This window comes from Adiantum capillus-veneris, chromosome 8 (genome assembly GCF_014529385.1).
Source record: "Adiantum capillus-veneris isolate H3 chromosome 8, ASM1452938v2, whole genome shotgun sequence".
In the NCBI taxonomy this organism is placed as follows: domain Eukaryota; kingdom Viridiplantae; phylum Streptophyta; class Polypodiopsida; order Polypodiales; family Pteridaceae; genus Adiantum; species Adiantum capillus-veneris.
This window is the reverse complement of record NC_140938.1, coordinates 105890225-105917570: the sequence shown is the minus strand read 5'-3', so window position 1 is coordinate 105917570 and position 27346 is coordinate 105890225. Positions and strand designations below refer to the sequence as shown.

General features: G+C 42.0%; 1 protein-coding gene across 1 annotated transcript; it reads left to right on the top strand.

Moving 5' to 3' along the window:
• The first annotated feature begins 19044 nt into the window (after positions 1-19044).
• On the top strand, positions 19045-20633 carry LOC147452695 (uncharacterized). The gene has a single exon (XM_086518999.1). The coding sequence runs from the start codon at positions 19344-19346 to the stop codon at positions 20298-20300; it is 957 nt and encodes a 318-aa protein (XP_086375125.1). The 5' UTR covers positions 19045-19343; the 3' UTR covers positions 20301-20633.
• Positions 20634-27346: the final 6713 nt, after the last annotated feature.

Genomic DNA, 27346 nt, shown 5'->3' with positions numbered 1-27346 from the left:
CCGGGCTTGTCGGACCAATAGGAAAAAGGTAAGAGTGATCGCCGATGAGAGGCGCACTCTAACTGGGACATTCAAGGGATTAGTTGGCTAAGCATGGGCGCCCAAGTGTGAATGGGGTGAGCTCATATAAAAGCCAACTAAACCTAAAATTCACTCATTCTCTCATTTGTGCAATAGAAGAGTGCTCTTGCTCCATCTCCATCTCCATCTTCTTCTTCTTCACCTCCTTGTGTGTGTGTGTGTGTATGTGAGAGAGAGAGACAGAGGGAGAGTGTGTGCGATCGAGCATTACGAAGGCACGACGGCGGCGAAGCGGTTGAGCGCGGCACGACTGCAGCTTCTTCTTCATCGCGGCGAGGAATCCACCACGAAGGCGAGCGTAGAGCGGTGAGTGACACACCCTTTGCTCTCTTGAGCTTGCTAGTTTAGGCTTGTTGTGTGCTTGGAGCCATTTGTGGCTCGCACACGATGTATCGGCAAGTCCTTTGCTTCGACAGTGCGGCAAGGAGCGCACAACCCCCCAAAGTGTTTTCACAGTGATTCAAATTTGATGTGTGTGCTTATTTTGTATGCCTTGGGTTTTTTGCTTTTCAAGAAAAAGCGCCCATACTGGGAACCTCTAGGGCTCTATTACCATAGGCGATACATGTGAGTGAAGTACCCAATCAAGCTGAGATTTCTGTTCCAAATTAAGATTTTACAATGTGGCACTTTGATTTTTTGTTTGTTCATTTTCATCATTTTAATTTTGTAACTTTGGGGGGTCATATAACACTGATACACCTCCCCAGGCTCATCTCACTAGTAAACTCCCTTTGTCAATAGGGTCAAGCCCACTAGAAAGCCCTAGTACATTTCACACAATGCTGCCTAAATCGGATTAAGAACCTAAGTAACCATTGATTATTAGGAAGGCATTCCCCATGGTATTAAGAGAAGATCTCTAACACCTAACTTGGTCAAACTAGCTTAGTCGGACTGCTTGATTTTTAAACCTAGACAAGTGATTATGACAAAAAATTACATTGAATTAAATGTTTGATACTAAGCAAATGCGGTGAATATTAGGCTACCGATCACAATTAAAGCAGACAATCATAGATGCAAAAAAGATAAGGGGCAATTCTAATGGACAAGAAACACATGTTTGTGTCGATGGTCACGCTTGATTTGAAGAGTGAGTCGAGATAAAGATTCCATGAAGGTCCAAATCCTATCAATAGCAACACGCTCTTGTACACACTAGGAAACAAAAGGAATACCTCCAGGAGGCACATTAGTGGGAAAAGGTACCAACACTTATTGAACACAACAAAAAATATAAGGAACCCTAACCTAATTATTTGCACTCCCCCTAGAGAGTCAAGGGAATAGGATATTGTAGAGGTTGGGGGAAAACCCTAAGGCTAAACCCCTATCCTCGTCGTCGAGATAAACAACGTCATCATCCATGAGACCATATGTGCCATCCGTGTAGTCCTGTAAATTTTCTTCTTCATCATAGGTGCCCATGTTTACTAAGAAGATCACTAGACACCTATAGTCATCTTGGTCAAAAGGGTAGGCTTGTGCAATGGGAGAAACGCTCTCTACTAAGTATGGATCAGACGTGGTCAAGAGACGTATCAGCCATTGTAACTCCTCAAAATTCCTCTCACATCCTAGCGTACCTATCAAATCCCATTCACATGCAAGCACTGGAAAGACCATGTGAAATATTTGTGAAAAGTAACGAGGGTACCTCTCACCCAAGGCAGGAGTGGATGACTCTAGCGTACTAGCCATATCTGTACACGCAAATAGATGATGGTTAGAGTGCAAATATTACAAGGGTCGTGTTCTTGTGCATAATTTGCTTTTATGATTTTGTGTTATGGCTCTTGCTCTTTTACTTTTTTATCTTGTTTTGTGAGTATAAGGCTTTATATATACATTCCCTAAGATTGCAGATTAAGAGGTCAGGGAGAAAGGTTGAGAGGGAAGCAAGTGAATAATGGATGTCCACAAACACTCCCCCCTTCCTTGGGTAGATCATACCGTTTGAAATGATGTCGTCACCCTTTGAAACCAGTTGTTCCAAGTTGTTATAGGTGAAGATTTTTGCCAGTATTTTTCTATTACTTTAGGTGCCTCGTCGAGTTGCAAGGGTGGTAAGGTACTCTCCCAGGATCGAACTTGAAGTGGTTCATCAGGTGATTCTTGAACACTGGAAGGTGTGGATTCCTTTGTAGCTTCATGGAGGTCCACTATTGTAGGTGGAGGCTGTGTAGAAGCTTTTACCTCTATGGATGTATTACATGAAGAGCTAGAAGATTCATGGAACTCCCCCCTTCCTGAGCTAGGTGGAATAAATTGGTTTTGCCTTGGAGCCCAAACTAGCTCCGGACTAGGTGTGTAGCATTCTATGATCTTTCCCTTCCCAAGGTCTACCATTGGCTTTAGCGTTACACTATTTGACTCATATGGGTTTGTTGTCGATAGGGAAGGACACATTTTACGTTTAGGTACCCAAATTTGCTCATTTCCATCATAGTAGCCTTGGGCTTCTAATTCTTGTTTTGGAATCCATCGTGATTTGGTCTTGACTCTCCTAGGGCGTGCTCTTGGTTTTCCGGGGAAATTTTTCTTGGAATGGATGGGAGGGTTGAGGTAGTTGGAAGTAAGGCCTTGGGGACCCATTGATATGTACTCTTAGGTCGTGCAGGTTGAGTACTTGCAATATTACTGCTTTTTGCAACTACAAGTGTTGAAGTGCTAGGTTCATGGGTAGCCGGCAAAGACGAGTTAACCACCTTGGCTTGTGAATGTTGTCTATCCTTCAACTTTGCTAGAGTTTGCAACGTAGTGAGTTTGCAACGTAGGTGACTTTGCTTGAATGATAGGGGTAAGAGACGGTGGTCGCGTCGTGACACTACCAGTATCCCAATCAATAGTGCATTTGGTTGCCAACATCCACGTGCGTCCCAGGTTTACGTTGCCTTCCATAGCTCCCGCGGGCATGACTAGAAACCTCTGCACTATGCTTCCATTTTCATAGACAACAGGGGTCTGAAGGACTCCAAGAATAGCAGTTTTCTTTTTATTAATGCCCTTGACTTGCATCGTACTCGGGGATAGGGTCGGTTTCCCTAATTGACACCAAACTCCATAGGACAACAAATTGTGTTTAGCTCCCGTATCTAATAAGTCATTGTATAGTACTTTCCCATAGGGTCTATTTAGCTCAATTGGGTATCGTAGGGGTGGCTCAGATTCTAATGAGTCGTCATCTGTGTCCTCAAAAAATGCTTGCGTGATTCCCAGATTTGCCTCTCGTTGGCGTCTAAGACGTTGTCGTTCTCGAGCCTCAACTCTTGCTTGGATTTTTCTAAGCTCTGCTTGTTCCTTGGCAGCCTTATTTTGATGGATGGCTTGCAACTCTTCCTGGCTTAGAGGATCATAATATCTTTTGAATTTACTCCCATTAAGGAATCCAATGGTTTCAACTCCATCTAGAGTCTCCACACGAATGGTACCTTGTGGGGTAATTTCACACACTCAATATGGTCCCTTACCAGCGTATTTCAATTTCTTCTTTTCATTACGTACCCCGTACATAAGAACTTTATCACCAACCTTGATGTCTTTATCCTTTAAATGGCTATCAAACCACTTCTTTCTCCTATCCTTCTCCACTAGAGCATTTCGCACAGCTAATTGCCTTTCTTCATCTAGCCTTTCCAGGATATATAATCGCTCCACTAAGGGGTTACCATCCCAACCTTCTTGAGAAGCTACTCGAAGACTAGGAATGACAAACTCCCATGGCATAACTGCTTCTTGGCCATACACTAGCTTAAACGGTGTGCAATTAATAGCAACTTTATACGCAGTACAATAAGCCCATAAAGCTGATGTAAGCTTTAGGTCCCAATCAGTGCGATGAGCCTCAACTGTCTTTGTCAAAATGGAGATGAGAGTTTTGTTGGTACTCTCGGCTTGGCCATTTGCTTGGGGATCATAGGGTGTAGACTTGTGGTGAGATATCATGAAGTTTGATGTGAGTTCTTTTATTACTTCATTTATAAAATGAGTTCCATTGTCACTCACAAGTTCAAAGGGGCATCCAAAACGCGTGATAATGTTCTCAAAGAGGAACTTAGCTGTTGTTTTTGCATCCGCCTTTCGTGTTGCTTTTGCTTCAGCCCATTTGGTTACATAGTCGGTAGCCACAATGATATATCGTGATTGCGTGTTACGTGCAGCCGGACTAATGTGTCCTACAAAGTCTAAGCCCCACTTTTCAAATGGTTGGGTTCCCTTGATGGGATGTAGAGGCATCCTATCCCCTCTTTGTGGCTTCTTGAAGCGTTGGCATTCATCACATCCCTTTGCAAAAAGTGATGCATCCTTAAACATAGTGGGCCACCAATAGCCTGATTGTAAGATCTTTTGGGCAGTCAACTTTCCTGAAAAGTGACCACCAGCTACGTCCTTGTGTGCCTCTTGTAGAATATATAAATACTCATCCTCGCGGGCACAACGTCTAAGAACATCATCTTTTCCTCTCTTATAGAGAGTTCCAGCCAGTAAGCAATAGGGTTCGCATTCCTTGATTAATTTTTGAGCTATATCTTTTCGCAGCTCTTTGGGTGGAAAACCATTAACTAAGAAGTTAACAATCTTTTCACTCCATTCAGGCATTGTCTCAACAATGAACAAAGGAGTATCAGGCAATTCATCATCAACCCCCGTAGGAGCTTCGCCATTAGGGATACGAGATAAATAATCCGCCATGACATGTTTTCTCCCAAGCCTCACAACAACGGTGAAGTCAAACTCAAGAAGAATTAACAACCATCGTGTAATTCGACCTGTGGAACACGGCTTGTTTACCAAATATAGCAATGCTTGATGATCCACATAAAACACAAACTTGATAGCAAGAAGGTAATAGCAAAATTTCTTTACTGCGTAAATCATAGCTATACCTTCGCGCTCTGTAGTAGTGTAGTTCATCTCGGCATCATTTAATTGGCGACTTGCAAAGCTAATAGGGTAGTCCAATTTATGTTCTCCTAGTTGAGTTAGAACACACCCAATAGCAAAGTTTGATGCATCAATATGCACATGAAAGGGTACATTCCAATCAGGTGTTCGCAGGATTGGAGCACTTGTTAGGGCCTTCTTTAATAACTCATAAGATTGATGACATTCTTCCGTCCAGTGAAACTCGATAAGAAGCTTGTACAATGGACGCGCTATCTCGGCAAAGTTGAAAATAAACCTTCGATAATAACCAACATGGCCCATAAATCTTTGAACTCCTTTATAGTTAGTAGGTGGTGGCAAATCGGCAATGGCTTTAATCTTACTCTCATCTGTGGATATCCCGTTCTTGGACACTATATGCCCTAGAATGACTCCATGCTTAACCCAAAATTGGCATTTGAAAGGGTTCAATGAGATACGATAAAATCTGCACCTTTCAAATATTTTTCGTAGATATAACAAATGCTTCTCCCAAGAAGAATAAACACAAAGGTTGTCTAGGAAAGCTTCACAAAACTCCCTTAGAAATTCTTTAAACGCGGTGTTTATTAATCGTTGGAATGTAGCAGGGGCATTTGTTAGGCCAAAAGCCATAACACGAAATGCAAACACTCCAAACTTTGTGATAAAAGCAGTTTTAGCTTGGTCCTCTAATGCAATTGTGATTTGATTGTAACCAGAGTACCCATCTAAAAAGCTATAAGCTTCCTTGCCCGCAACTCTTTCAAGCACATGTTCTGAATATGGCAAGGGATAATGATCTCTCCTAGTAGCTGCATTAACTTTCTTGAGGTCTACGCACACTCTTAGTTTCCCATTCTTTTTTGGCACAATGACTATTGGAGAAACCCATTCTGAGTGCTCAATAGGGTATATGAATCCACATTGGATAAGTTTTTCAATCTCCTCTTGTACAATTTTGGCGTACTTAGGATTCATTGGATAGGGTCGTTGCTGGACGGGTTTAGCAATGTTGATCATGGGAATTGTATGTTGCACCACAGAAGGTGGAACACCCTTCATGTCATGATATGTCCAAGCAAAGATATCCTTGTATTCCTTGAGGAGCTCCTTAAGTACAGCCTCTTCAGTTTCGGTAAGGTCTTGAGCAATAAAGACTGGTTTAGACTCCTCAATTGGTTCTGCTAATTCTATCTCTTTAACTACCGCTGGACCATCAAAGACTCCACTGCTTCCATTGGTAGGTATTCGTTGGGCTTTGGCATACACAACCTTTCGCTCCCCCGTGGTATAAGATTTAAAATGTTCAGGAGCAGTATGTAAGTCAGTAGGCTCTTGTCCTTACGGAGATCTTTCTTTTAGTTCTGCCTCCTTTTGTTGTTGTGCTAACTCTTGGTTTTGACGTCTTCTTATAGTTCGACTCAATTTCGGCTCTGTAACCTCCAATTGAGCGAGGTCAATGGGACGCGGGCTGCACCACATGACACTCTGGAGATGTTCACCCCAATTGTCTACTAGCTTTCGATGAGCATCACATGCCCCTAGATAGCTAAGCCATTCTGCAGTAGATCTTTCTTTGTTTATCCTAGCTCTCACATTTGCTCGATATCATCATCTCTTACATGACCTTTGTTTCTTGTTAAGGTTTTGATTTTGGTAAATGTTTGAACTCGACTCGCCTGATAGGTCTTCGCTTGTATCTTCTTCACTCTCATATAAATTACCATAGATGGTCATACTAGGCCTTGAGTGTTCAGTTTCTATACTTGGTTCACTCGATGTTTCTTCAGGTTCTGAATCCATTTCTCCCTGAGATTCCGTTTCTGATGTGTATTGGCCTAAAGCCTTTGAGGAATCATCGGTTTCACTCTCAGGTAGGTGTGCCTCTTTCTTATCATCGGATGTTACATGCGCTACACCTAACATGTTTACTGGTGCAATGTGTGGTATCTCTTCCCCATCTGGTGTTACCCAGGTTGTTCCTCTAGCTCCCCATGTATCTATAGTTGCCGCTAGGTGCACCCAATCGACATTGTCTGACTCAGCCATTCCGGGTACGATATCCATATAAGGAGAGTTCTCCCCAATATCCGTGTCTTCATTACACGTGTAACAATACTGTAATGGAGCTGAGTGAATTGTTGTGTCTGATCAATTATCAATGATGAATTTATTTCCTAGAGGATGCGTTCGACCACTTAAAAGATCAACTCGAATGACAGAGTCTTGGAACTGTAAGTAGACGTGGTTTTTGGAACAGTCATGCGCCATTTTTTCTTCCCTCATAAATGGAAGCCCTAAGATCATCTCAAATGACATAGGATGCTTGGAAAAATCCATAACAATGAAAGTCTGCCTTACCTTGTGTCTCAAGACCTTGATTCTGAGATCCTTTAGCATTCCAATAGGCGTAACAATAGATCCATTAGCCATTTTTACCACTACGCTTGTGGCTTCAAGGTGAGGTCTCCCCATAGACTCCCAACAACTCTTTGTCACCATGCTGATTCCCGCACCACCGTCAAGGACCCCCTATACAGTTAATCCTTTAGTAGTGATTGGTAGAGTAGCATTAGATTCATCACCTTCAAAGTATTGCCCCAACTTGTTAACGGGTACTTCAATTACAGATTCATGTCCCGCTAGGTCAGATGGTGGTGCTAAATGTTTCTCATCATTCATTACCGAGTCAGATTTGTTCATATGTGCAAATTGTGGTAATCCGGCCTGTAATTCTCCATTGAGGAAGGCTCGAAGAGCTGAGACTAGCTCGGGGTCTTTATATAGTTTGGACATGATGGTGGTTCTAATTTCTGAAGACATGAAATCCATCAATTTGGCAACATTTAATGGCATCTTGTGGGACGTAGGACCTTGACAAGAGAATGGTGAAGATGGAATCTCCACTTCCTCAAGGGGGTCGGGCATTCCCTCACCAAACATTCTCTCTAGTAGGAAAGGTGTGTGTCCACTTTCAGATGTCCTACCCTCACTCTCTTCCCGAATGATACTGGGCATAGCTAACGGCCTGTAGTTCTTGTGAGGTTGAACTTGTGTGGGAAACACTGTGTCCGACATCTGGATATGTTTGGGTTCAGGTTCTAATGTTCGTTGAGTTTCTTCCACCAAACCCCTCAGTTGTTGGACTCGTTCAATTTCCACTGTTGGGTTTGGATAGGTTCCAATCTTTCTCTTGCAATCCTCATTTTTTGTCTCTCGTGGCTTATCTTGGGGGTTTGCAACTGGGTGCTTTAACTTTGAATACTCTTTTGGTGTTCGTCGTAATTCCCTCTCGTGATCCTCCTCACTGGCTTTTTCCTTTGTAGTAACAGTTTTGGTCTCCGTGGTCTCTATCGAATCTGAGTCATTCTCAGGGTCATTCATATACACGGGATCCTCTTCTGCCCCTATGTTAGTCTTTGAACTAGGTTTTGAGCTAGAAGCATTAAGGGATTTCTTTCTTCGTGTTTTCTTCTTTCTCGCTCGGTCAATGGATGCAGCATATCTCTCTTCGAGGATGTAATTTTGCTTTTGGAGCATCGACCGTGTGAGTGCATTCACTGGTGCTATGTTTATAGTTGGTGGTGTCCCATCAACAATCTCTATTAAGTTCAATGGTGTGATTTTCGGCGCGTTTGGATTGTTAGGACACTGTGCGATCAAATGATCTATGCCACAACGATTACAAATGAGTATTGGCATTGCCAATGCACTCCCTTGACTTGTTTGCATTAGTGCAGCATTCTTTTGCATTCTAATGGGGCACTCAGCTACTCGATGTGGTCCACCACATTCGTAGCACTAAAGAGGTGGTCTCCTGGAAAAACTATTAATGTTTTGGCCTCTTGCTGCTAGCGCAGTAGCTTGATATACCAGTTTGATTTGTCCCCAATGGTCTTCCATATAGTACATGGGACACTCCTCAAGCATGTCGACTCCACAGGTGATACTAGAGTCTATGTCCTCTTTGCAATCTACATAAGTACTAGATGACTCGCAACCTATTTGGTTCATAGGTGTAACTCTTGGATGAGGGGGTTGCGGTCCTAGCACTGAAGGTGGCAACGGTGTGGTTTGGACCACATTTTGGGTTCTAGGGACCATGTGCTGTAATGGCAACTGTTGCTCCATTGGTGGGGTAGGCATCAATGCAGGAACTCGAGGTGAGTCTGCCCAAGCTATAGGCGGTCTATTTTTCATGATGCGTTTAAGCATTAGGCAATCCTTCGCTTGATGGCCATACCTACCACACGCGTTACAAGTCCCGTTAAACTTTACTCTGAAAGTAGGGCATTCACTCGTAGTATGTGGGACCAAGCAAATTGATCACCATTGTTGCTCCCTTCTTGGATACATATGAGTGTTTTGTGGAGCACGATTACCCCTAAGGCTTTCTTGGATGGCCTTGGTGAGATCTGCCAAAGTCATCTCAGATATCGTTTGCTCTTTCACGATTGGCTTTATCTTCATTGGCTCATGCCCTGACGCTTGCGAGCTACTAGACTTCGGCTCGGCAGACACTCTTTCTCCTGCAATCATTAAATTATCCTCCAATTGGATTGCATTCATGGTGACTGCTTCCCAAGTAGTGATACCTCTAATGACTAGGCCATTATAGATACTTTCATGTCGTAGTCCCCTAGTGAATCTATCGAGCAATTGGTTGTTGTTGAATCGCTCGTTTGGATTGCATCGAGAATTCAAATTCTTTAGGCGACTAATGAAGTCTCTCACGGATTCACCTTCTTCTCGTTGGGCTTTCTGGAGCTGAGAGGCTACACCCCAAAGTACTCCCTCTCGTATGTATTCTTTTAAGAACAGTCTCCTAAGAGTAGAGTAGATCGTTTTCCCTTCTACTCTTAAGGTTCTATACCAATCTCCAGCCTTTCCGCTTAGGGTCAAACTCAAAGCCTTACACTTATGTAGCTCATTGTGCTCTTCCAAGGAATCTCACACATGTTCAAATACTTCCATATGCTTTCTAGCATCTCCGTCTCCACTGAATTTCTATGTGAGCTTAGCTACTTGAACTGCCTTGCTCCTAGGCTCTCTATCAGGTGCACTACGCATGTTTTTCACAATAGAGCGACCAATAGTTTGAGCAAATGCTGCCAAATCTCCTATTTGAGCAGGTATAATGGGTGTATGTGCTCCTGGAACCACATGTGAGATGGGAGTTGGCCTTGGCCTTGGCATACGCGCGGCTCTTGGGTCCCATATTTTGTATGGTGGTGTACCAGATGGTGGTCCAAAGTTTACAGGCGTGGCCCTAGGCATAGGGGGTGCCTGATATGGCATGTTATTATTAAATGGCATGGCTCCACTTGTATAAGAGCTTGGATAATGCCATTGTGGATTGTAAGCTCTTGGAATAATCGGAGGTGTAGGAGCTACATGAGGCTACCTTGAGTCCCGGCCGAAGGTCCAGAACCTAGGGTGGAGGAATAATGGGTGCCCGCGTAAATGGAGGCACTACCAATATGCTCGTGCTCTAACACTCGTCCAGACCGTAGGTTCATATGATTTGGATCCCCTAGAAGTGTCAGTGAGTGCCCGTGAAGGCTGCTCACCTAGTATTTTTGGGTGTTTTGTAACCCAAGTCTTTTCTTTAAAAAAATTTATATTTTGATTTTTTGGTCCTTTTTTTCTGACCTAGCTATAGAATAGAACGTATGATAGCTCAAAATGAGCGTCTCGGTCAAAGGGACGTGTCGTGCTTTACAGCCCTCCGTTTGGTCACTTTATGCCCTCGGAATCCCTAAAACCGTCAATTTCTAGTAGGGAACTAGGCCCAAATTAGAAAGTCTAAGGGTGCAAGTGGGAAGAGAAGGGAGGAGAGTGGAGGACTTGCCCCACATGCTCTCATTCCCTCTTGAGGGGGTAGGGTATATATATAAGAGTGAGTATAGTATATATCATAAGACTGAGGACTGAGGCCTAGGCTTGGGCTTGGGCTTGGGCTTGGGCTTGGGCTTGGGCTTGGGCAAATGATCCCGACCCCGATCAAAATTTTAGTGTAGCCCCCCAGTCACTCACGCTTTTTTTTTTTTTAAGGCGATGACCGCGCGCGGTTTAGGTGACCCTTTCTTGGCCACACACACTGTCAGCACCTACCTAACCTCTCTGTCAACAGCTCACAGACAGCTCACTACCTTATCTATTTACTAACAGTGCTGCTAACCACTAACTAATCTATTAACCACTCTGCTAACTGCTTACTGACAGTGGGCTGATTGTCCACCTACTTCCTCTCTCACTACCTTACTGTGCAAAGACTGTGTGCAGTCAAACCTTGACAGAAAACTGTGTACAGACTGTGTGCAAACAGAAATTGCTAATTTCCATCCTACTTATTCATTCACTGCGAACAAGCTAACGACTACTAATTGTGCAAAGACTATGTGCAAACAGAAAACACAACATTATGTAGAAATCACAGAACTTGCAGAAAATACAGAAATTAACAACTTGCAAAAAAATAACTCGTTCCTCTTCCTCTTCCTCTTCTTTCCTACTACAAACAACTCATAGGAGAAGCACAAAGTGCCTCTTGGGCTTAGTGCAAGGCGATTCCCCGGAAGCGGCGCCAAAAATGTGCGCTCCTTGCCGCATTGTCGAAGCAAGGGACTTGCCTGACACTGTGTGCGAGCCACAGACGGCTCCAAGCACACAACTAGCTTAACTAGTAAGCTCAAAGAAAGCGATGGTGTGTCACTCACCGCTCTATGCTCCTGCCGTGGAGGATTCCTCACCGCGAAGAAGAAGGAGACGTCGCTACGTCGTGCTCAACCACTTCACCGCTGTCATGCCGCCGCAATGCTCGATCGCACTCTCTCTCTCTCTCTCTCTCTCTCTCTCTCTCTCTCTCTCTCATACACACACACACAAGGAGGTGAAGAAGAAGAAGATGGAGATGGAGATGGAGCAAGAGCACTCTTCTATTGCACAAATTAGAGAATGAGTGAATTTTAGGTTTAGTTGGTTTTTATATGAGCTCACCCCATTCACACTTGGGCGCCCATGCTTAGCCAACTAATAATGTCCCAGTTAGAGTGCGCCTCTCATCGGCGATCACTCTTACCCTTTTCCTATTGGACCGACAAGCCCGGTACCTGACTCTACCAAATAAATAATACAATGTCCACCGTAGGTTACAACGTCCGTCTCGTAGGTGATAGGGTGTCCGTGAGCCGTGAGGGTTAACGGTAAACGACCTCAAGAGGTAAAGAAGGAGCAATGGCAACCAAAAGCCACTTCTACACAACCGGAATGCTCACCAACGAAGAACTCTCAGAAATGGGTAAAGAAGAAAGAAAATAAAATCACAGATCAACCTTGGATAAAAACAAACTCAAAGTTGGTATGGAGGCCAAAGAAGGTTGTGCCAGAGAGAACAAAGGTGGAAAACAAAGTCTTCAACACCAGACAACAGAGTGATTTCAGATAGTCAAATTCAGTGAAACAGATCTGGATTCCAAAGAAGTTGATGAAAGCACAAAGCCATAGCAAGGAAATTTGGATTCCAAAGATTTGTAAGTAGAAACTCCCTTCAACAGAGAATCCGAAGTACTCAAGGACAGAGACATCACAACCTAAAGTCAAGCAAATTTGGGTAGCAAAAAAATTGTGGCAAGCACAGGAAAATCGGAAGCAGATTTGGATAATAAAAAAGGATAACAATGTAAAGAAGAATCCAGATACTGATTCTACTACAAAAGTGCTACAGACAACCCAAATATTGCATAAAAACCTGACAATCAAACAAAGAGCGACATTATTGGAAATATTTCTATTTCATCGCTCTACAATTGAATTGACCAAGCATAACCACAACAAATACAATGCTTCACCCTCAGACACTTCATAGTCGTCCGGGAGGACTCAGACTATGAGGGGGGGAGGTATACAGGTATACAGGAACTACAAGCAATAAGGACAAAGAAAATGATATTACATGGACAGTGTCTTACACGATTTCGAATTTTTTATGTTTGATTGCGGATATTGATAATATTTATGCCCTTATATACTTTGTTTTGCAATAAAAAGAGATCAAATGATGAATTTGAGTCTCTAAGTTTGTAAATACGACTAAATATGCTTGTTTTTGGAGCCAAAAAGTGAAAGAAGTGGTAATCCAAGCCGAGAAACCACAAATAAATGTATATACATATACACAGGGTTACCAACTAATTATTGTGTATTTTTGGAAATTTTTTGCTTCAATTTGCTATTTTCTTTTATTTTTTAGGATTTTCTTAATAGAAGTAAAAGAAAAATAAAAAAGTAGGTGAAACGAAATCAGAAAAAAGAAAAGAATAGATGGTGAGATGATCCTAATGACAAGGGCAACCTATGGTAAAAATTGGGTACAATTCGGGAAAAGTTACGAAAAGCCCGAAACGGCAGAATTTTGGCAAAGTGGACAGATTTCTCGGAAACAGGTCAAACGGAGTCCAAATTGAGAAATTTCAAATCTTAAAGTGCATTTCACGATGAGATAGGAGCACATGTTATATTTGGTAACAAGTGAGCTGGGAATTCCAGAGTTAAGTATTTTTTACTTCACTTACAAGCTCATTTGCACTATTACCCACTTGGAGAGAGCAAAGAGCACACAGAAGCATCCGACCTTCTACAGCTTCTACGACTGCTATGAGAGCTCAGAGGACTCCAGATATGAGAGGTAGACTCGTTTCCATAAGCTTTTAATGCTTACCACTAACTTTTGTCGCAAAAACTAACCAAAACAAAGAAACAAGAGCAGACGGAAAAATGGGTAGAATGCTAGGTAGAGGCACAACCGCCTAACCAAACCATGCAAGAACCAATAGGCAACTTACTTTAGTGTAGAAGAGGAGTTCCTAACTCTCAAAGCTCGAGAAAGACCAACTAGAAAAACCCTAGGTCAATAGAGCCTGCAAGCAGCAAACAGGAAAAAGTTATCGAAACGACACAAAACTTCTCAGGAAGCTTAACAACATCGAGGACAATGCAACCATGGAGTATCTCCAGGTTTGGACCACCAAAAGTGGCTCAAAACAACCGATTCGGCGGTAGACACACACAGCGTCATTTTGGCATAACGGCCAAAATTGACGACCAATGGCCATGAAACTTCACAAGCACCTTCATATAGCCATCAATGACACATGTATACAAGCAATGACACATGTATACAAGCAAAACCCAAGAGAAGGCCATTTCACTTACCAATGGTGAAAAAGACGCTTTCGGGAAACCAAATGGCTAAAGGTGGAAAAGAAGGAACCAAAGTCAAGTTCAACCACATTGACGGCTTCCCAACACCTCAAATAAGCTCAGGATGCAACTCTCGAGGAGAAAGATCGAGGAAAATTAACTCCAACACCAAAAGACGACTTCAGAGACTGAAATGCCTACAAAGGGGGCTTTTAACTAAACTGATGATTTTTAAGGTTAAAAACTAGTTAGCAGGGCTTAGGGCACTAGCACAAACCATGCTTTGCACAAAAAACACTTTTTATTAAGAAGAGACATCATATGCGTATGATGTCTCACTGCATGATTTTCACATCATCTTGAACACATGAATGCATAGCCTCTTTCTATATGCTAACAACATCAAATGTACAAAGTATCATGAGATTTGGAGTTGAAAAACCACTTGGAAACTAAAAAGACGCAAAGGAGGGCATAAAACCGACTTATGGCCCTAAATTTGCCAGAATAGCTCCAAACTCAATGAAACTTTGTAGGATTGTTGTTCAACACATGCACAAGCTATCTGGAACCAAAAAGTATCATTTTGGTCATACGCGTATGATGTCACTTTGCACATACAAAGCCAAAATTGATAATTTCTCATCATATATCCATTATATATATCAAATACATGCCACATGTGAAGTTTGGTACCATTTGGTCAAGGGGATCACTCCATTCGCCCAATTAGCGGAAAATCCTCTAGTTAAAGCCTAATTTTACCAAAATTCGTCATACTCAACTTCAAGTCAAGATTTGAGTACACACAATCCTTCACTATCATATGAGGAGCCCATAGAATCAATCTCATGCAAAAATGACACTAAAGACATCATACGCGTATTATGTCTCCAGAGCCAATTTTGGTATAAACTATACCCAAATTTCATAAAATCATTGTCTAAGCCTATAGAAAGCCAAATCCAAGCTTACAATGCAAAATGGTTCAATTTTACCCAAAAGACATCGTACACGTACACGTATGATGTCTCCCTACTTGATTTTTGCATTTCAGAGTTGCAACTACCACATAGAAGTGATTTACATGTCATTTGAGAGCAAACCATCAAGTTTCATCCAATTTGGATCACAAAATCCAATTCCCTCTCAATATCTTACAAAGAGCTTGACCAGAACTAAAATGGCCATAACTTGACCAAATGGGACCCAAATTCAAATCCAGGCATATAAAATGGATGCATACACTATCAACTACAAGCACAACCAATATCAAGCCATTTTGACACAAAAGGCATCATACGCGTATAATGTCTCCAGCATGCACATTTTTCCACATGCATTGCATCTTTAGGCCCTGAATAGCTTATATTTCAATTTTTAAGTCATTTGGATAGTTAAAAGCTTAATTTTGGCTTTCAGTACTGAAAAAGACGCTAACTTCTGAAATTGGAGTTACACGATCCATGGATTCGGGGAAGTCGACAGCAAAGAGAAAGAGACCGACACTCAAGGAAGCAATAGCAGAAGCCGAGCCATTTTCTATTCCCCCAAAGACTCTCAAGCCCACAAAGACTTGGGTAGAAGAAGCAGTGTTAGAAGAACAGGGGATAAAGATATACCAAGGTACTTTCAGAGACCCACGGGGACAAATAGTGGATATCCCAATGATTCCCCAAGAACTGGTGGACTACAGCAGAATAGAGGAGATAAGCAGATACCTGGAAAGGACAGATCTCCACAGTTTTTTCACTTCCAGACCATCAGGAGTAGACACTCAAAGAGTGTATGAGTTGGCAACCACCATACAGAAAGACGGAAAGGCTACACTCACAACCTTGGACGGGAAAAAGATTGAAGTGGTTATCACTCCTCATCTCTGAAGCTGCACAACAAAAGATGCTCAGTCAAAGAAAGACGGGAAGCCATAGAAGTGTATGGGCCAAAGAAGCAAAATGCCACCTATGAAGACATGGCAGATCCCCATGGAACGGGAAATCTGTTTTTGATAGTGATCCGGTTTAGTGCCCTATAGTCAACACACATACGATACGTGTCGTCTTGCTTTTACACTAGTAGGACTGGTGAACAAAAGGGAGAGGATCTAGGTCCCACCATCCCCTTGTCTACCAGATCATGCACTTGCCTCATAATCTCGTCTTGTTAACCTTGAGAAACTCTATAAGAAGGTTTATTAGGCGGTGAGCTCCAAGGTAGAAGCTCTATCTTATGGTCATCATCCCCTCGTTTTAAAGGTAGCTCCATATAGATGTCATTGATAAATACATCTTGGAATCTATTTAGAAAATTAGACAAGTCTAATTCTTCTTGATTCCTACCATTTTGTTTTGTTAAAACATTAGTATCATTTAGAGACTCTTTGACAAAAATCATGTACGAGAAAACCGAGCTTTTTATTGACTTATCAAAAGCAGGTGAATTCACAACTCTCTCTCTCTCTCTCTCTCTCTCTCTCTCTCTCTCACACACACACACACACACACACACACACACAAACAAGATCTCTCTCTCTCTCTCTCTCTCTCTCTCTCAAGTTTTGATACAAGCTCTCTAATTTTTGAACCCTCTCGACTAACATGTCGTTCTTGTAATTAATTACCACCTTGCTAGTGGAGAACAAGAGTTGAGGCTTCGATTTCCAAAAGTGTCGATGTCATAACAATTATGCTTCTATTATTAGCTTATCTTCACCCTAAGTCACTCTCCTTCTTGACACCTACGTGATTTTGAGTCTTTGAGATGGAGAAACATATCTATTGTTTTGCTACACGATATTATTATATGCATAGATGATGCTTGGTTTATAAAGGACTTAAAATTTATGATTTGCTTGGAGTCTCTACATGCAATTATAGATGCATACTTTGGAGAAAAAAAAAATCTTTCAAGGAAGAAGGGAGTGAGTGGCAATAGCCTCATGAAAAAGCCATATCTAGGGTAAAAGCCCCAGGTTAAGGACACTGAAATTGTTCAATTGAATTATGGAGCTATATTGTAAAATTTCGAGCGCAGAATGGCGGAACCTGTAGCTAAGGAGATGGCCTACTCGTAGAAGAAGCGCTGACAGACCCGGCTGAGATTTCAAGCATTGCGAGGGAGATTACAAAATCGTAATGCAAAAAAAAAAAGTGCCCCTGTAGCAGGAAACACCTTGGGTGAGAAGGCAGACAGAGAAAAAGACGGGCTCGAACTATAGTCGCAGCCAATGAAAGCATTACACGTCACTGCGAACTGTCCAACTACCCAAGCGGGCTTGTCTTGCCTCAGGTTCAACCTTGTGATAATATATTGGGCTCAGGTTCGGCCTTATTTTGGGGCCTGTCCCGTAATTGGGGCTTTTACCCTAGTGATTATAGCCTCACTCTTTCTTTTCCCCATCAATTTTCATGTTTTCCCACATTGAACTATTTTATGTTATGGGTATGAAATCAGTGCCAGCCATTAACATAGTTTAAGTAGCCTAAGAATTTAGTAAAAGTTACCATGATAATATGCTCTTGTAACATGCCAAGTAAATCAATCCAATCAAGGTTTTTGAAACAATGACTCATTATTCCAAGCTTCATGGAGTACTTGGCTTCTTTCTATCATGCTTTTTCTTATAATTTTCAATAAAATTTTATATTCTTGTTCCTTTTCTTGCCTTTATGACCTACTGGATTCTACGTGGCGCTCGCATATATTGATCCGTAGTGTATATTTCCCGATGTGGAAAATGAAAATTCTTTGTTGTCTTGTTTCATTGGAACAAAATTTCCAAGGTAAAAATTGAGAATTTAATTGGATATCCCCGTAAATGCCTTATATTTAAGCATAAATTCCGGATGGCTCGTTAGTTTGACCTTAAAAAACAAGGACAAAAAAATGGCTTTTTTATTCATGCTTCATAGATTGAAGGTGTATCCAAACCTACTCTTAAATGATTGTGCAAATGATGGAATTGGGTTCTTTGAGTTCAACAAGTAATTGACTAGTATTTTGATGTCTGTAGCATTAGAAGGAAGGATGTCCATTAAGATGTTTCATACCGACAAAACGGGCATCCCAATTCGAAAATATGTTTGGCGCGTACCAATGTTGGTACCTATTTTTGAGACACCTTAATTCCATCTTTTCATTTTCCCTTTGTTGCTATATTGTTGCAATAGTTCTTCAAGAATCTTTGTGTCTTCCCTCATCCTTTTCGAAGGGCATTTATGAATCAAGCCAATTTTACTGCAATGAGAGGCATCAACCTTCTCTCAAGCATTATTGACATATGGTAATAGAGGAGGTCACTAGAAGTTTTGGTATTTGACATATATATGGAGCTTTTAACACTGTTAAGGCTTACTACCATCTTGCCATGTAAAACCGCACTAAGTGATATCATCATTGCAATCCGTGCCCTTGTATTCCAAGACTCGCAGAATGAGCAAGAGATGGATGTGCTCATAAGTGCACTAGTTATCAATTATAAGTTATATGTTCAAGGGTTGCACAATTGAGAACACATGTATATAACATCGGGGTAATTTGAAAAACTTCTCTTTCTAGCTACATGTTTGAATGGATAAAATGACCCCTTATTTTAAGAATTTCCAAAAGTGTAATATTAAAACCTCTTTTGTTAATGTATCTCTATTAATTTGACTAAAAATTTTGCGATTAAAAACACCTCCTGCTAAACTCACTTGATACATTAACATGATTGCATAGTTGCCCCCCCCCCTCGCCCAAACAATATGTAACTAGCGCAAGTACACCGATTATATGCAACTGGTGCAAGTACACCTCAAATCGACATAGTTGCAAAAAGACTTGTATAATTGCATACAAGACAAATAACTGGTGCATATTCGACAATGCATGAGGCCCGGTTATTTGAAAAAGTAATTGACAACCATGCATTGCATGACCACGGCCTTAAAAAAAGTGTACTGCTCTAAACCAATGTATTTTAATTCAACACAAGGTCGTGACGATGGGCAAATTATAATTAGCTTATTTTATTAGCTGGTTTTGCATCACTATTCCTCATTGACTTATAGATCATATGCCTGCAAAGCGTTCCATAGCTCTCTCTCTCTCTCTCTCTCTCTCTCTCTCTCTCACACACACACACACACACACACACACACATTTACCTGATGTGGAAAAATCTTCCATGGTCCATTGCATTGCTGCTTCTAGGGTTTCCCCACCCACAGACAACATCAAGAGCTGTTCAAGATGTGGCGGCATCACCAGCGCTAACGCCACAGCGGCATCCTTCTCCGCTCCTGCCTCCTCCACCGTTCTCGCCAGTTTTTTACGACCTTTATAGCTCACCTCCACTACCCCCACCCATATACTACCCACCTCCTGCAAATACCCCATTCAGACTTTCATGGCTGCTCCTCGCTTTGCCTGTCTGCTCCTTCACCATCCTCTTCATCTTCACATATGTCCGCAGCCGTTGTAAACGCGGCAATGGCACAACATCTTTTCCTGCATCAAGGAATGGAAGCTCTGCAGCAGCATCAACATGGCAAACGCAAGGGGATCTGCCTGCAAATGATAATCCTCAAGGCGGGCATATAATAGACCGCTCATACATAAGCAAGCTGCCCACCTTGGTCTTCTCTGCAGGCAAGAGGGTAGATAATCATCAGAAAGAGGTGAAGCGCCATAGCCATGGTGAGCAGCAGGTGAAGAAGAAGATGGAGTTGTGTAACACATGCGCTGTCTGCTTGAGCGAGTATCAGGAAGGCGAGCTGCTGAAGCGCTTGCCCGCATGCGGCCATTTGTTCCACAAGGGATGCATCGACATGTGGCTCTTTTCACACTCAACGTGCCCTCTTTGCCGTCTTAACCTCTTCGACCACAAGGGTGACCTAATTCTACAAAATGACAATGAAGAAGGCTTAGATCTCGAGCATGCAAGAAGCACGTCTACACCATTTGTCACCCCATTATCTTCGCACCTAACAAGATGTCATTCATCCAATGAACACTTCTCAACACTTGGTATAGTTGATGTCAATAATGGTATTCAACGATCCGCTAGCCATCCCATGCGTCGAGACACCAACAACAGAGTGCATCCTATCGATTCATCTTCATGAGTATCACTTCTGTCTCTTTGTTTGTTTGTATATTTGTAAAGAAGCACTTTCTCATGCAAAAGGTTGTAACGACTTTCATAGCTTGAAAAGAGAGATAATATAGGGAGAGTTTTGGTAGGGGTAATATCTACTCCTAGAACTAACCTATAAGTCGTTGACCCTGTTTCTCATGCTTTGACTAGAAAATAGCTCAAAGATTTTATCATAAAATCTTGAATATACCTTGCTCTTCGTGTACAACTATGGCTATAACTACATATTTTACTCCACATATATATAGCTTATTGCACCTTTATGTGGAGTCTATTGTAACTTCCATTTACTGGGGAAGCAAATTTTGATCATTGTGAAATAATATTTCTATACAACATTGATGCTTAGAGGTGCTACACCAAATTGTCAAATAGTGTTCTTTTATGTTATTACATGTTGGATCAGCACGCTATTGTCAACGTTGGTCCTTATAATGGCTTTCCAAACTAACTTACTTTACATGCATGAATATTGTGTTCTATAGGATGTTATGTCAAATTTTTCGTCAACAAAAGCACATGTTTGTTCTTGATTACATCCTCTGCACATGAAGAATGTGTTAGGAAATAAGACGTAGCTAAATAGATAATTGAGTAGATTACTTAATGGAAAGAAACAGGTTTAGATACACGAGATTATAGAGTAGAGAAAGAGAGAGAGAGAGAGAGAGAGAGAGAGAGAGTACACACGATATACGTGGTTCACCCAATGTGGGCTACATCCACGAGAAAGCAGCCACTCAATGACTTTAGTATTTCAAAACAAGAAGTAATTTACAAAGGGATTATACCCTTAATAGAGCTCTCGCCTTACTTCACTCTTACCACCTCACACTCACCTTGTTGCATCGACTTCACACACTATGAAATGTGTGTAGAAATGGCCTCTTTTTATAGGCCAAAAGGGCTGCCCTCTCTCATGAGAGGCAGCCATGTGTAGCCGCCCTTGTGTAGATAAGTCCAAATCGGACCCTCCAATCTGCCCATGTGTGGCCGCCCTTGAGAAGACAAGTCCGCTTTTGAATTCGGCCACCAGCCATTGAATTCGGCCACCGGCCACCGGCCATTGACTTCCGACCACCGGCCAACCGACAGTTGTTTTCCGACCACTTTCCGACCGCCGTTCGGCCATAATATTCTGGTGAAAAGGAATATTCCGGCGAGGGGAAAAAAAGTCTCGGGGGCTTCCGCCCTCGAGGCCCCTAAAGTTGCCCCTGATTTTTTGGCCGTGAAAATTTTTGGTTTTCGACGAGTGATTTTCCTTCACGCACGATGGCTTTTCCTCATAATGGGGGCCTTACAAATGTGCGCTTTTACCACAGAAAATTACAAGGGTAAATAAAGCTCCATACTTAACAATCTCCCACTTGGAGACTGATCTCCAAACCAAACCTGTGACTGCTTTCCATCCTGGCTTCTTATCCTTGAATACCAATTGAAGATGAGCAAAAGCTCAACTTCTCCTTGTTGACCACCTTTGTAAACATGTCTGCAGGATTTTCACTTGTATGCACCTTTCCTAGCTTTAGTTGACCCTCTTCCAAAAGAGTGCGTATGAAGTGATATCTCACCTCAATGTGCTTTGTCCTTGAATGAAAGGCTGAGTTCTTCGCAAGATGGATAGCGCTTTGGCTATCACTGTACAAGACACAATTGTCTTGTTTGAATCCAAGCTCTTCTAAGAATCTGTGAAGCCACAAAATTTCTTTGCTTGCCTCCGTCATTGCTACATACTCTGCTTCCGTGGTAGAAAGTGAAACCACTTTCTGCAGCTTTGAAGCCCAGCTTACTGCTGTGCCTCCAACCGTGAACACATAGCCAGTAGTGCTCCTTCGAGTATCTTTGTCACCTGCCATATCTGCATCAGCATACCCTTCTAGAAAAATATCAATTCCTCCAAAATACAAAGCATTTGTTGTTGTCCCTTTTAGATACCTAAGTATCCACTTCACAACTTGCCAATGCTCTTTACCTGGGTTGTCCATGAACCTACTCACAACTCCCACTACATGTGCAATGTCTGGCATTGTCCATACCATAGCATACATTAGAGAACCTACCACTGCAGCATATGGAACTTTAGACATATAGGCTATCTCCTCTTGTGTCTTTGGACACATATCCTTCGTTAGTTTAAAATGACCAGCCAAAGGTGTAGAAACTGGTTTTGCATTTTGCATTGCAAACCTTTCTAGTACCTTCTTTATGTAATCTTCTTGAGATAGCTTTATTGTCTTCTTCGTCCTGTCCCTTGATATTTTCATACCAAGTATCCTCTTTGCAGCACCTAAATCTTTCATTGAAAAAGATTTAGACAGCTTCTCTTTTAGGTCTTTGATGTCCTGCATGTTAGCACTTGCAATCAACATGTCATCAACATACAACATTAGGATGATGAATTTCCCATCTCCCAAATTCTTCGTGTAGACGCAGTGATCTGAGTTGCATCTTGTGAATCCATGATCCAACATCCATCGATCAAACTTCAAGTACCATTGTCTTGATGCTTGCTTTAAACCATACAAGCTCTTCTTTAATCTGCAAACCATTTTCTCCTTACCTTTTACTTCATACCCCTTTGGTTGAAGCATGTAGATTTCCTCCTCTAAGTCACCATCAGGGAATGCCGTATTTACATCCATTTGCTCGAGATTTAGATCATGAGCAGCCACAAGGCTTAAGACAAGCCTAATTGAGTTCTTTTTTACAACAGGAGAAAATATTTCATTGAAGTCAATACCTTTCTTTTGAGAAAACCCTTTTACCACAAGCCTAGACTTGTACCTTTTCTTCCCACCTTCTTCTTCCTTCAGCTTGTACACCCATTTGTTTTGAAGTGCCCGCTTACCTTTAGGCAACTCAACCAACTCCCATGTTTGGTTGCGATGTAGTGAGTCTATCTCCACTTGCATGCTCTTCGTCCATTCTTCTTTGGATTCATGTTGCATAGCTTCTTCGTATGATTCTGGCTCTCCAGAATCTGAGATCAAGAGATGGTTGAAGGAAGGAACAAACCTTTCTGGAGGTCTACTTGCTCTTGTAGATCTTCGGGGAATAGGTTGAGGCTCCTCATTTGGTTGACGTTGTTGCACATTGTCACTGTTTGCAGTTCTTGAGTCTTTACCGTCCTCAAGCTCCATGTACTCATCACCTGTTTCGTTTGTTTGTTTTCTTTCCAAGTAATCTTTGTACATATTTTGTTCGTTAAAAATTACATACCTACTCCTTAAGATTTTACCATCTTCAGGATTCCATAGGCGATACCCAAAGTCACCTTCTCCATAGCCAATGAAGAAACACTTTTTGGACTTTGCATCTAGCTTTGATCTTAGGCTTCTATCTATGTGCATGAAAGCCTCACACCCAAACACTTTGAGAAATGCATAATTCACCGGTTTACCTATCCATGCCTCTTCTGGAACTCCCCCATCCAATGTCGTTGAGGGTGACCGATTGATTAAGTACACAGACGTACTTACAGCTTCCGCCCAAAGCTCAAGCGGTAAGCCTACATGTAGCCGCATGCTTCGTGCTCGCTCCATGATTGTCCTGTTCATCCTTTTCGAAATCCCATTTTGTTGAGGTGTCCTTGGGATCGTCCTTTGCCTCCGAATGCCATTGCTAGCACAAAAGCTTTCAAAAGCTTGGCTACAATATTCGCCTCCATTGTCGGATCTGAGGCATTTAACCATGGTACCTGTTTCATTCTCCACAAAGGCTTTCCACCTTTGAAATATGGAAAACACATCGGATTTATTCTTCATGACATAAACCCATGTTTTTCTAGTCGCATCGTCTATGAATGTTACATAGTACAATGAGCCACCAAGTGATGGTGTACTTGCAGGACCCCAAACATCAGAATGAACCAACTCAAGTTTTTTATTTTTTCTTTCATTTCCTGATTTTTGAAATTTTACCCTCTTTTGTTTACCATAAACACAATCTTCATAGAACTCTAAGTCCACTTCTTTCAAACCTGGTAGAAGCTTCTTTGTTTAAAGGATTTGCATTCCTTTGGCACTCATATGCCCAAGTCGGTAGTGCCACACCGCACTGTCAACTTCTGTAGTTGCTGCACAAGCTGAAGGTTGCGTGCTAACAGTACACAAGTAAAGTGTATCGACTTTTTCTTCCCTTGGCAACCACCAAAGATCCCTTTGAGATCTTCCACCGTTTGTTTCCGAATGCAATGTTGTGACCTTCATCGTCCAATTGTCCTGTAGAGATCAATTTTTTGCGAAGAGAAGGAACATGCCTAACATCTTTAAGCTTCCATTCATTTCCATTAGTAGTTTTGACAAAAACTGTACCTTTGCCGACAATCTCACAAGCTTCATCATCTCCCAAGTATACATACCCAAAATTACCTTTGGTGTAGTCTTGGAAATGTTGCTTGTGTGGTGTCGCATGGAATGAAGCCCCGGAATCTACTATCCAGGAATTAGACACATTGTCTAATGAGATAATTAGAGCATCTTGCTCTACTTTACCTGCCACATTGGCCTCCGATGTTGGCTTGTTGTCTTGAGACTCTGTCTCCTTCTTCTTCTTGGACCAGCAATCCTTCTTGACGTGGCCCTTCATGCCGCAGTTCCAACATTCAAGAACTGACTTTGTGCGTGACTTGCTTCGTCTTGAGCGATCATGACCCTTTTGGTTTTTGAACCTTTCCTTAGGCCTTCCTCTTGTTTCCACTGACAATGCATCACTTGATGATTCTCCTGTGCTTCTCCTTCGTATTTCCTCGCTTAGGAGAACACCCACAACATCATCAAACTTAAGAGTATTTGTACCGGAGATAGAATTACTTACAGCCATCACAAGGCTGTCCCAACTATCCGGTAGAGATGATATTATAAGGAGAGCTCGCACTTCATCATCAAAATTGATTTTCACCGATCGAAGTTGACTTATGTTTGTGTTGAAGTCATTTAGGTGTTCTGCAACTGAACCATTCTCTGTCATCTTTAGATTGAACAAGCGCTTCATAAGAAATACCTTATTGGATGCCGATGGTTTCTCGTAGAAGTCGTCAAGTGACTTCATCAAGTCCTCCGTGGTCTTCATCTCCGAAACATTGAAGGCCACCGTTGACGCCAAGCTTAACCGGATTGTTCCCAGGGCCTTTCGATCAAGGAATCCATGCTTCATCTGCCATCGTTGCGGGCTTCTTTGCAAGACCGCCTAGTGGCAAATAGAGGTCCTTCTGGTAGAGATAGTCTTCAATCTGCATCTTCCAATGTTGGTAGTTTTTGCCGTTGAACTTCTCAATCTTGAGCTTCCCTTCCTCCGCCATAACTCCCACTCAATTCAAGGAATCCTTTCCTTGAGATAATTTAGCTACGAGCAAACCTTGCTCTGATACCAGTTGTTAGGAAATAAGACGTAGCTAAATAGATAATTGAGTAGATTACTTAATGGAGAGAGACAGGTTTAGATACACGAGATTATAGAGTAGAGAGAAAGAGAGAGAGAGAGTACACACGATATACGTGGTTCACCCAATGTGGGCTACGTCCACGGGAAAGCAGCCACTCAATGGCTTTAGTACTCCAAAACAAGAAGTAATTTACAAAGGGATTATACCCTTAATAGAGCTCCCGCGTTGCTTCACTCTCACCACCTCACACTCACCTTGTTGCATCGACTTCACACACTATGAAATGTGTGTAGAAATGGCCTCCTTTTATAGGCCAAAAGGGCTGCCTTCTCTCATGAGAGGCAGCCATGTGTAGCCGCCCTTGTGTAGATAAGTCCAAATCGGACCCTCCAATCTGCCCATGTGTGGCCGCCCTTGAGAAGACAAGTCCGCTTTTGAATTCGGCCACCGGCCATTGACTTTCGACCACCGGCCCACCGGCCATTGACTACCGGCCACCGGCCAACCGGCGGTTGTTTTCCGACCACTTTCCGGCCGCCGTCCGGCCATAATATTCCGGTGAAAAGGAATATTCTGGCGAGGGGAAAAATTTGCCCCTGATTTTTTGGCCGTGAAAATTTTTGGTTTCCGACGAGTGATTTTCCTTCACACATGATGGCTTCTCCTCATAATGGGGGCCTTACAAATGTGCGCTTTTACCACAGAAAATTACAAGGGTAAATCAAGCTCCATACTTAACAGAATGAAGGGTCATCCAATGCTTTAGAGCTCCTTGAGAGGCATGAGAGAGAAAGTAAGAAATTGCGAGATCAAGACTTCTTATTAATCAGGGCTGGATGATACTGCAAGATATTTTGTCAGACCTCAAAAGTTTATAATAGCAATTAAAAGCCAAAAGGTGTGAAATTTGGATCTCAACGGGTGCTTCGTCTTAGTGTCCTTATCTCTGACCCTGTGAGACTCCTCCATGTCAACACCTTATAATCTCTACTAATGGATGTGCACACTTAAAGATTTCACACATTGGACTTTTTTTTTAGTTGTATATTGACATAACATAATGTCGACGCACAACCCCTACCTCCTAGTTGCCTAGCAAGAGAAATGCATGGTACAGGTCGACGGAAAAAAAAAGCCTCAACCTATTTTAGAACAATAACCCCCATTACCTTACCTAGAGACAATTGAGTCCCAATAAGATATGAACAACCATCTTCAATGAAGGACCACATAATCCTATCATATCTCGAAGGTCAGGAACTGTCGCGTCTTTGATAATGAACTTTTTGTGGCTAGCTTCTCAGTAATTGTACAAGAAAGTGAGGAGCTTATTTATGTAATAGGTAAAAGTCACAACTTGTAACATTCAATGCACTAGTACTAAACTTGTGTGTAGTGGAAATTGATAACATAGTGAGAATTTCATTAAGAGCAAGTTCCTAATGAGCATAGAGAGAGAGAGCACTTAATTGAGAAAGCAACATAGCAATTTACACCTAGCTAATTTAGCATTGACAATACTTGAAAAGAGAGAGAAATAGAACAATTGACAATAGTTGAGGACTGAATTTACATGGAGCCGATCCCCCCTCCATAAAGGCGTTGTACTATAGCTTCTCCCATCAAAGGAG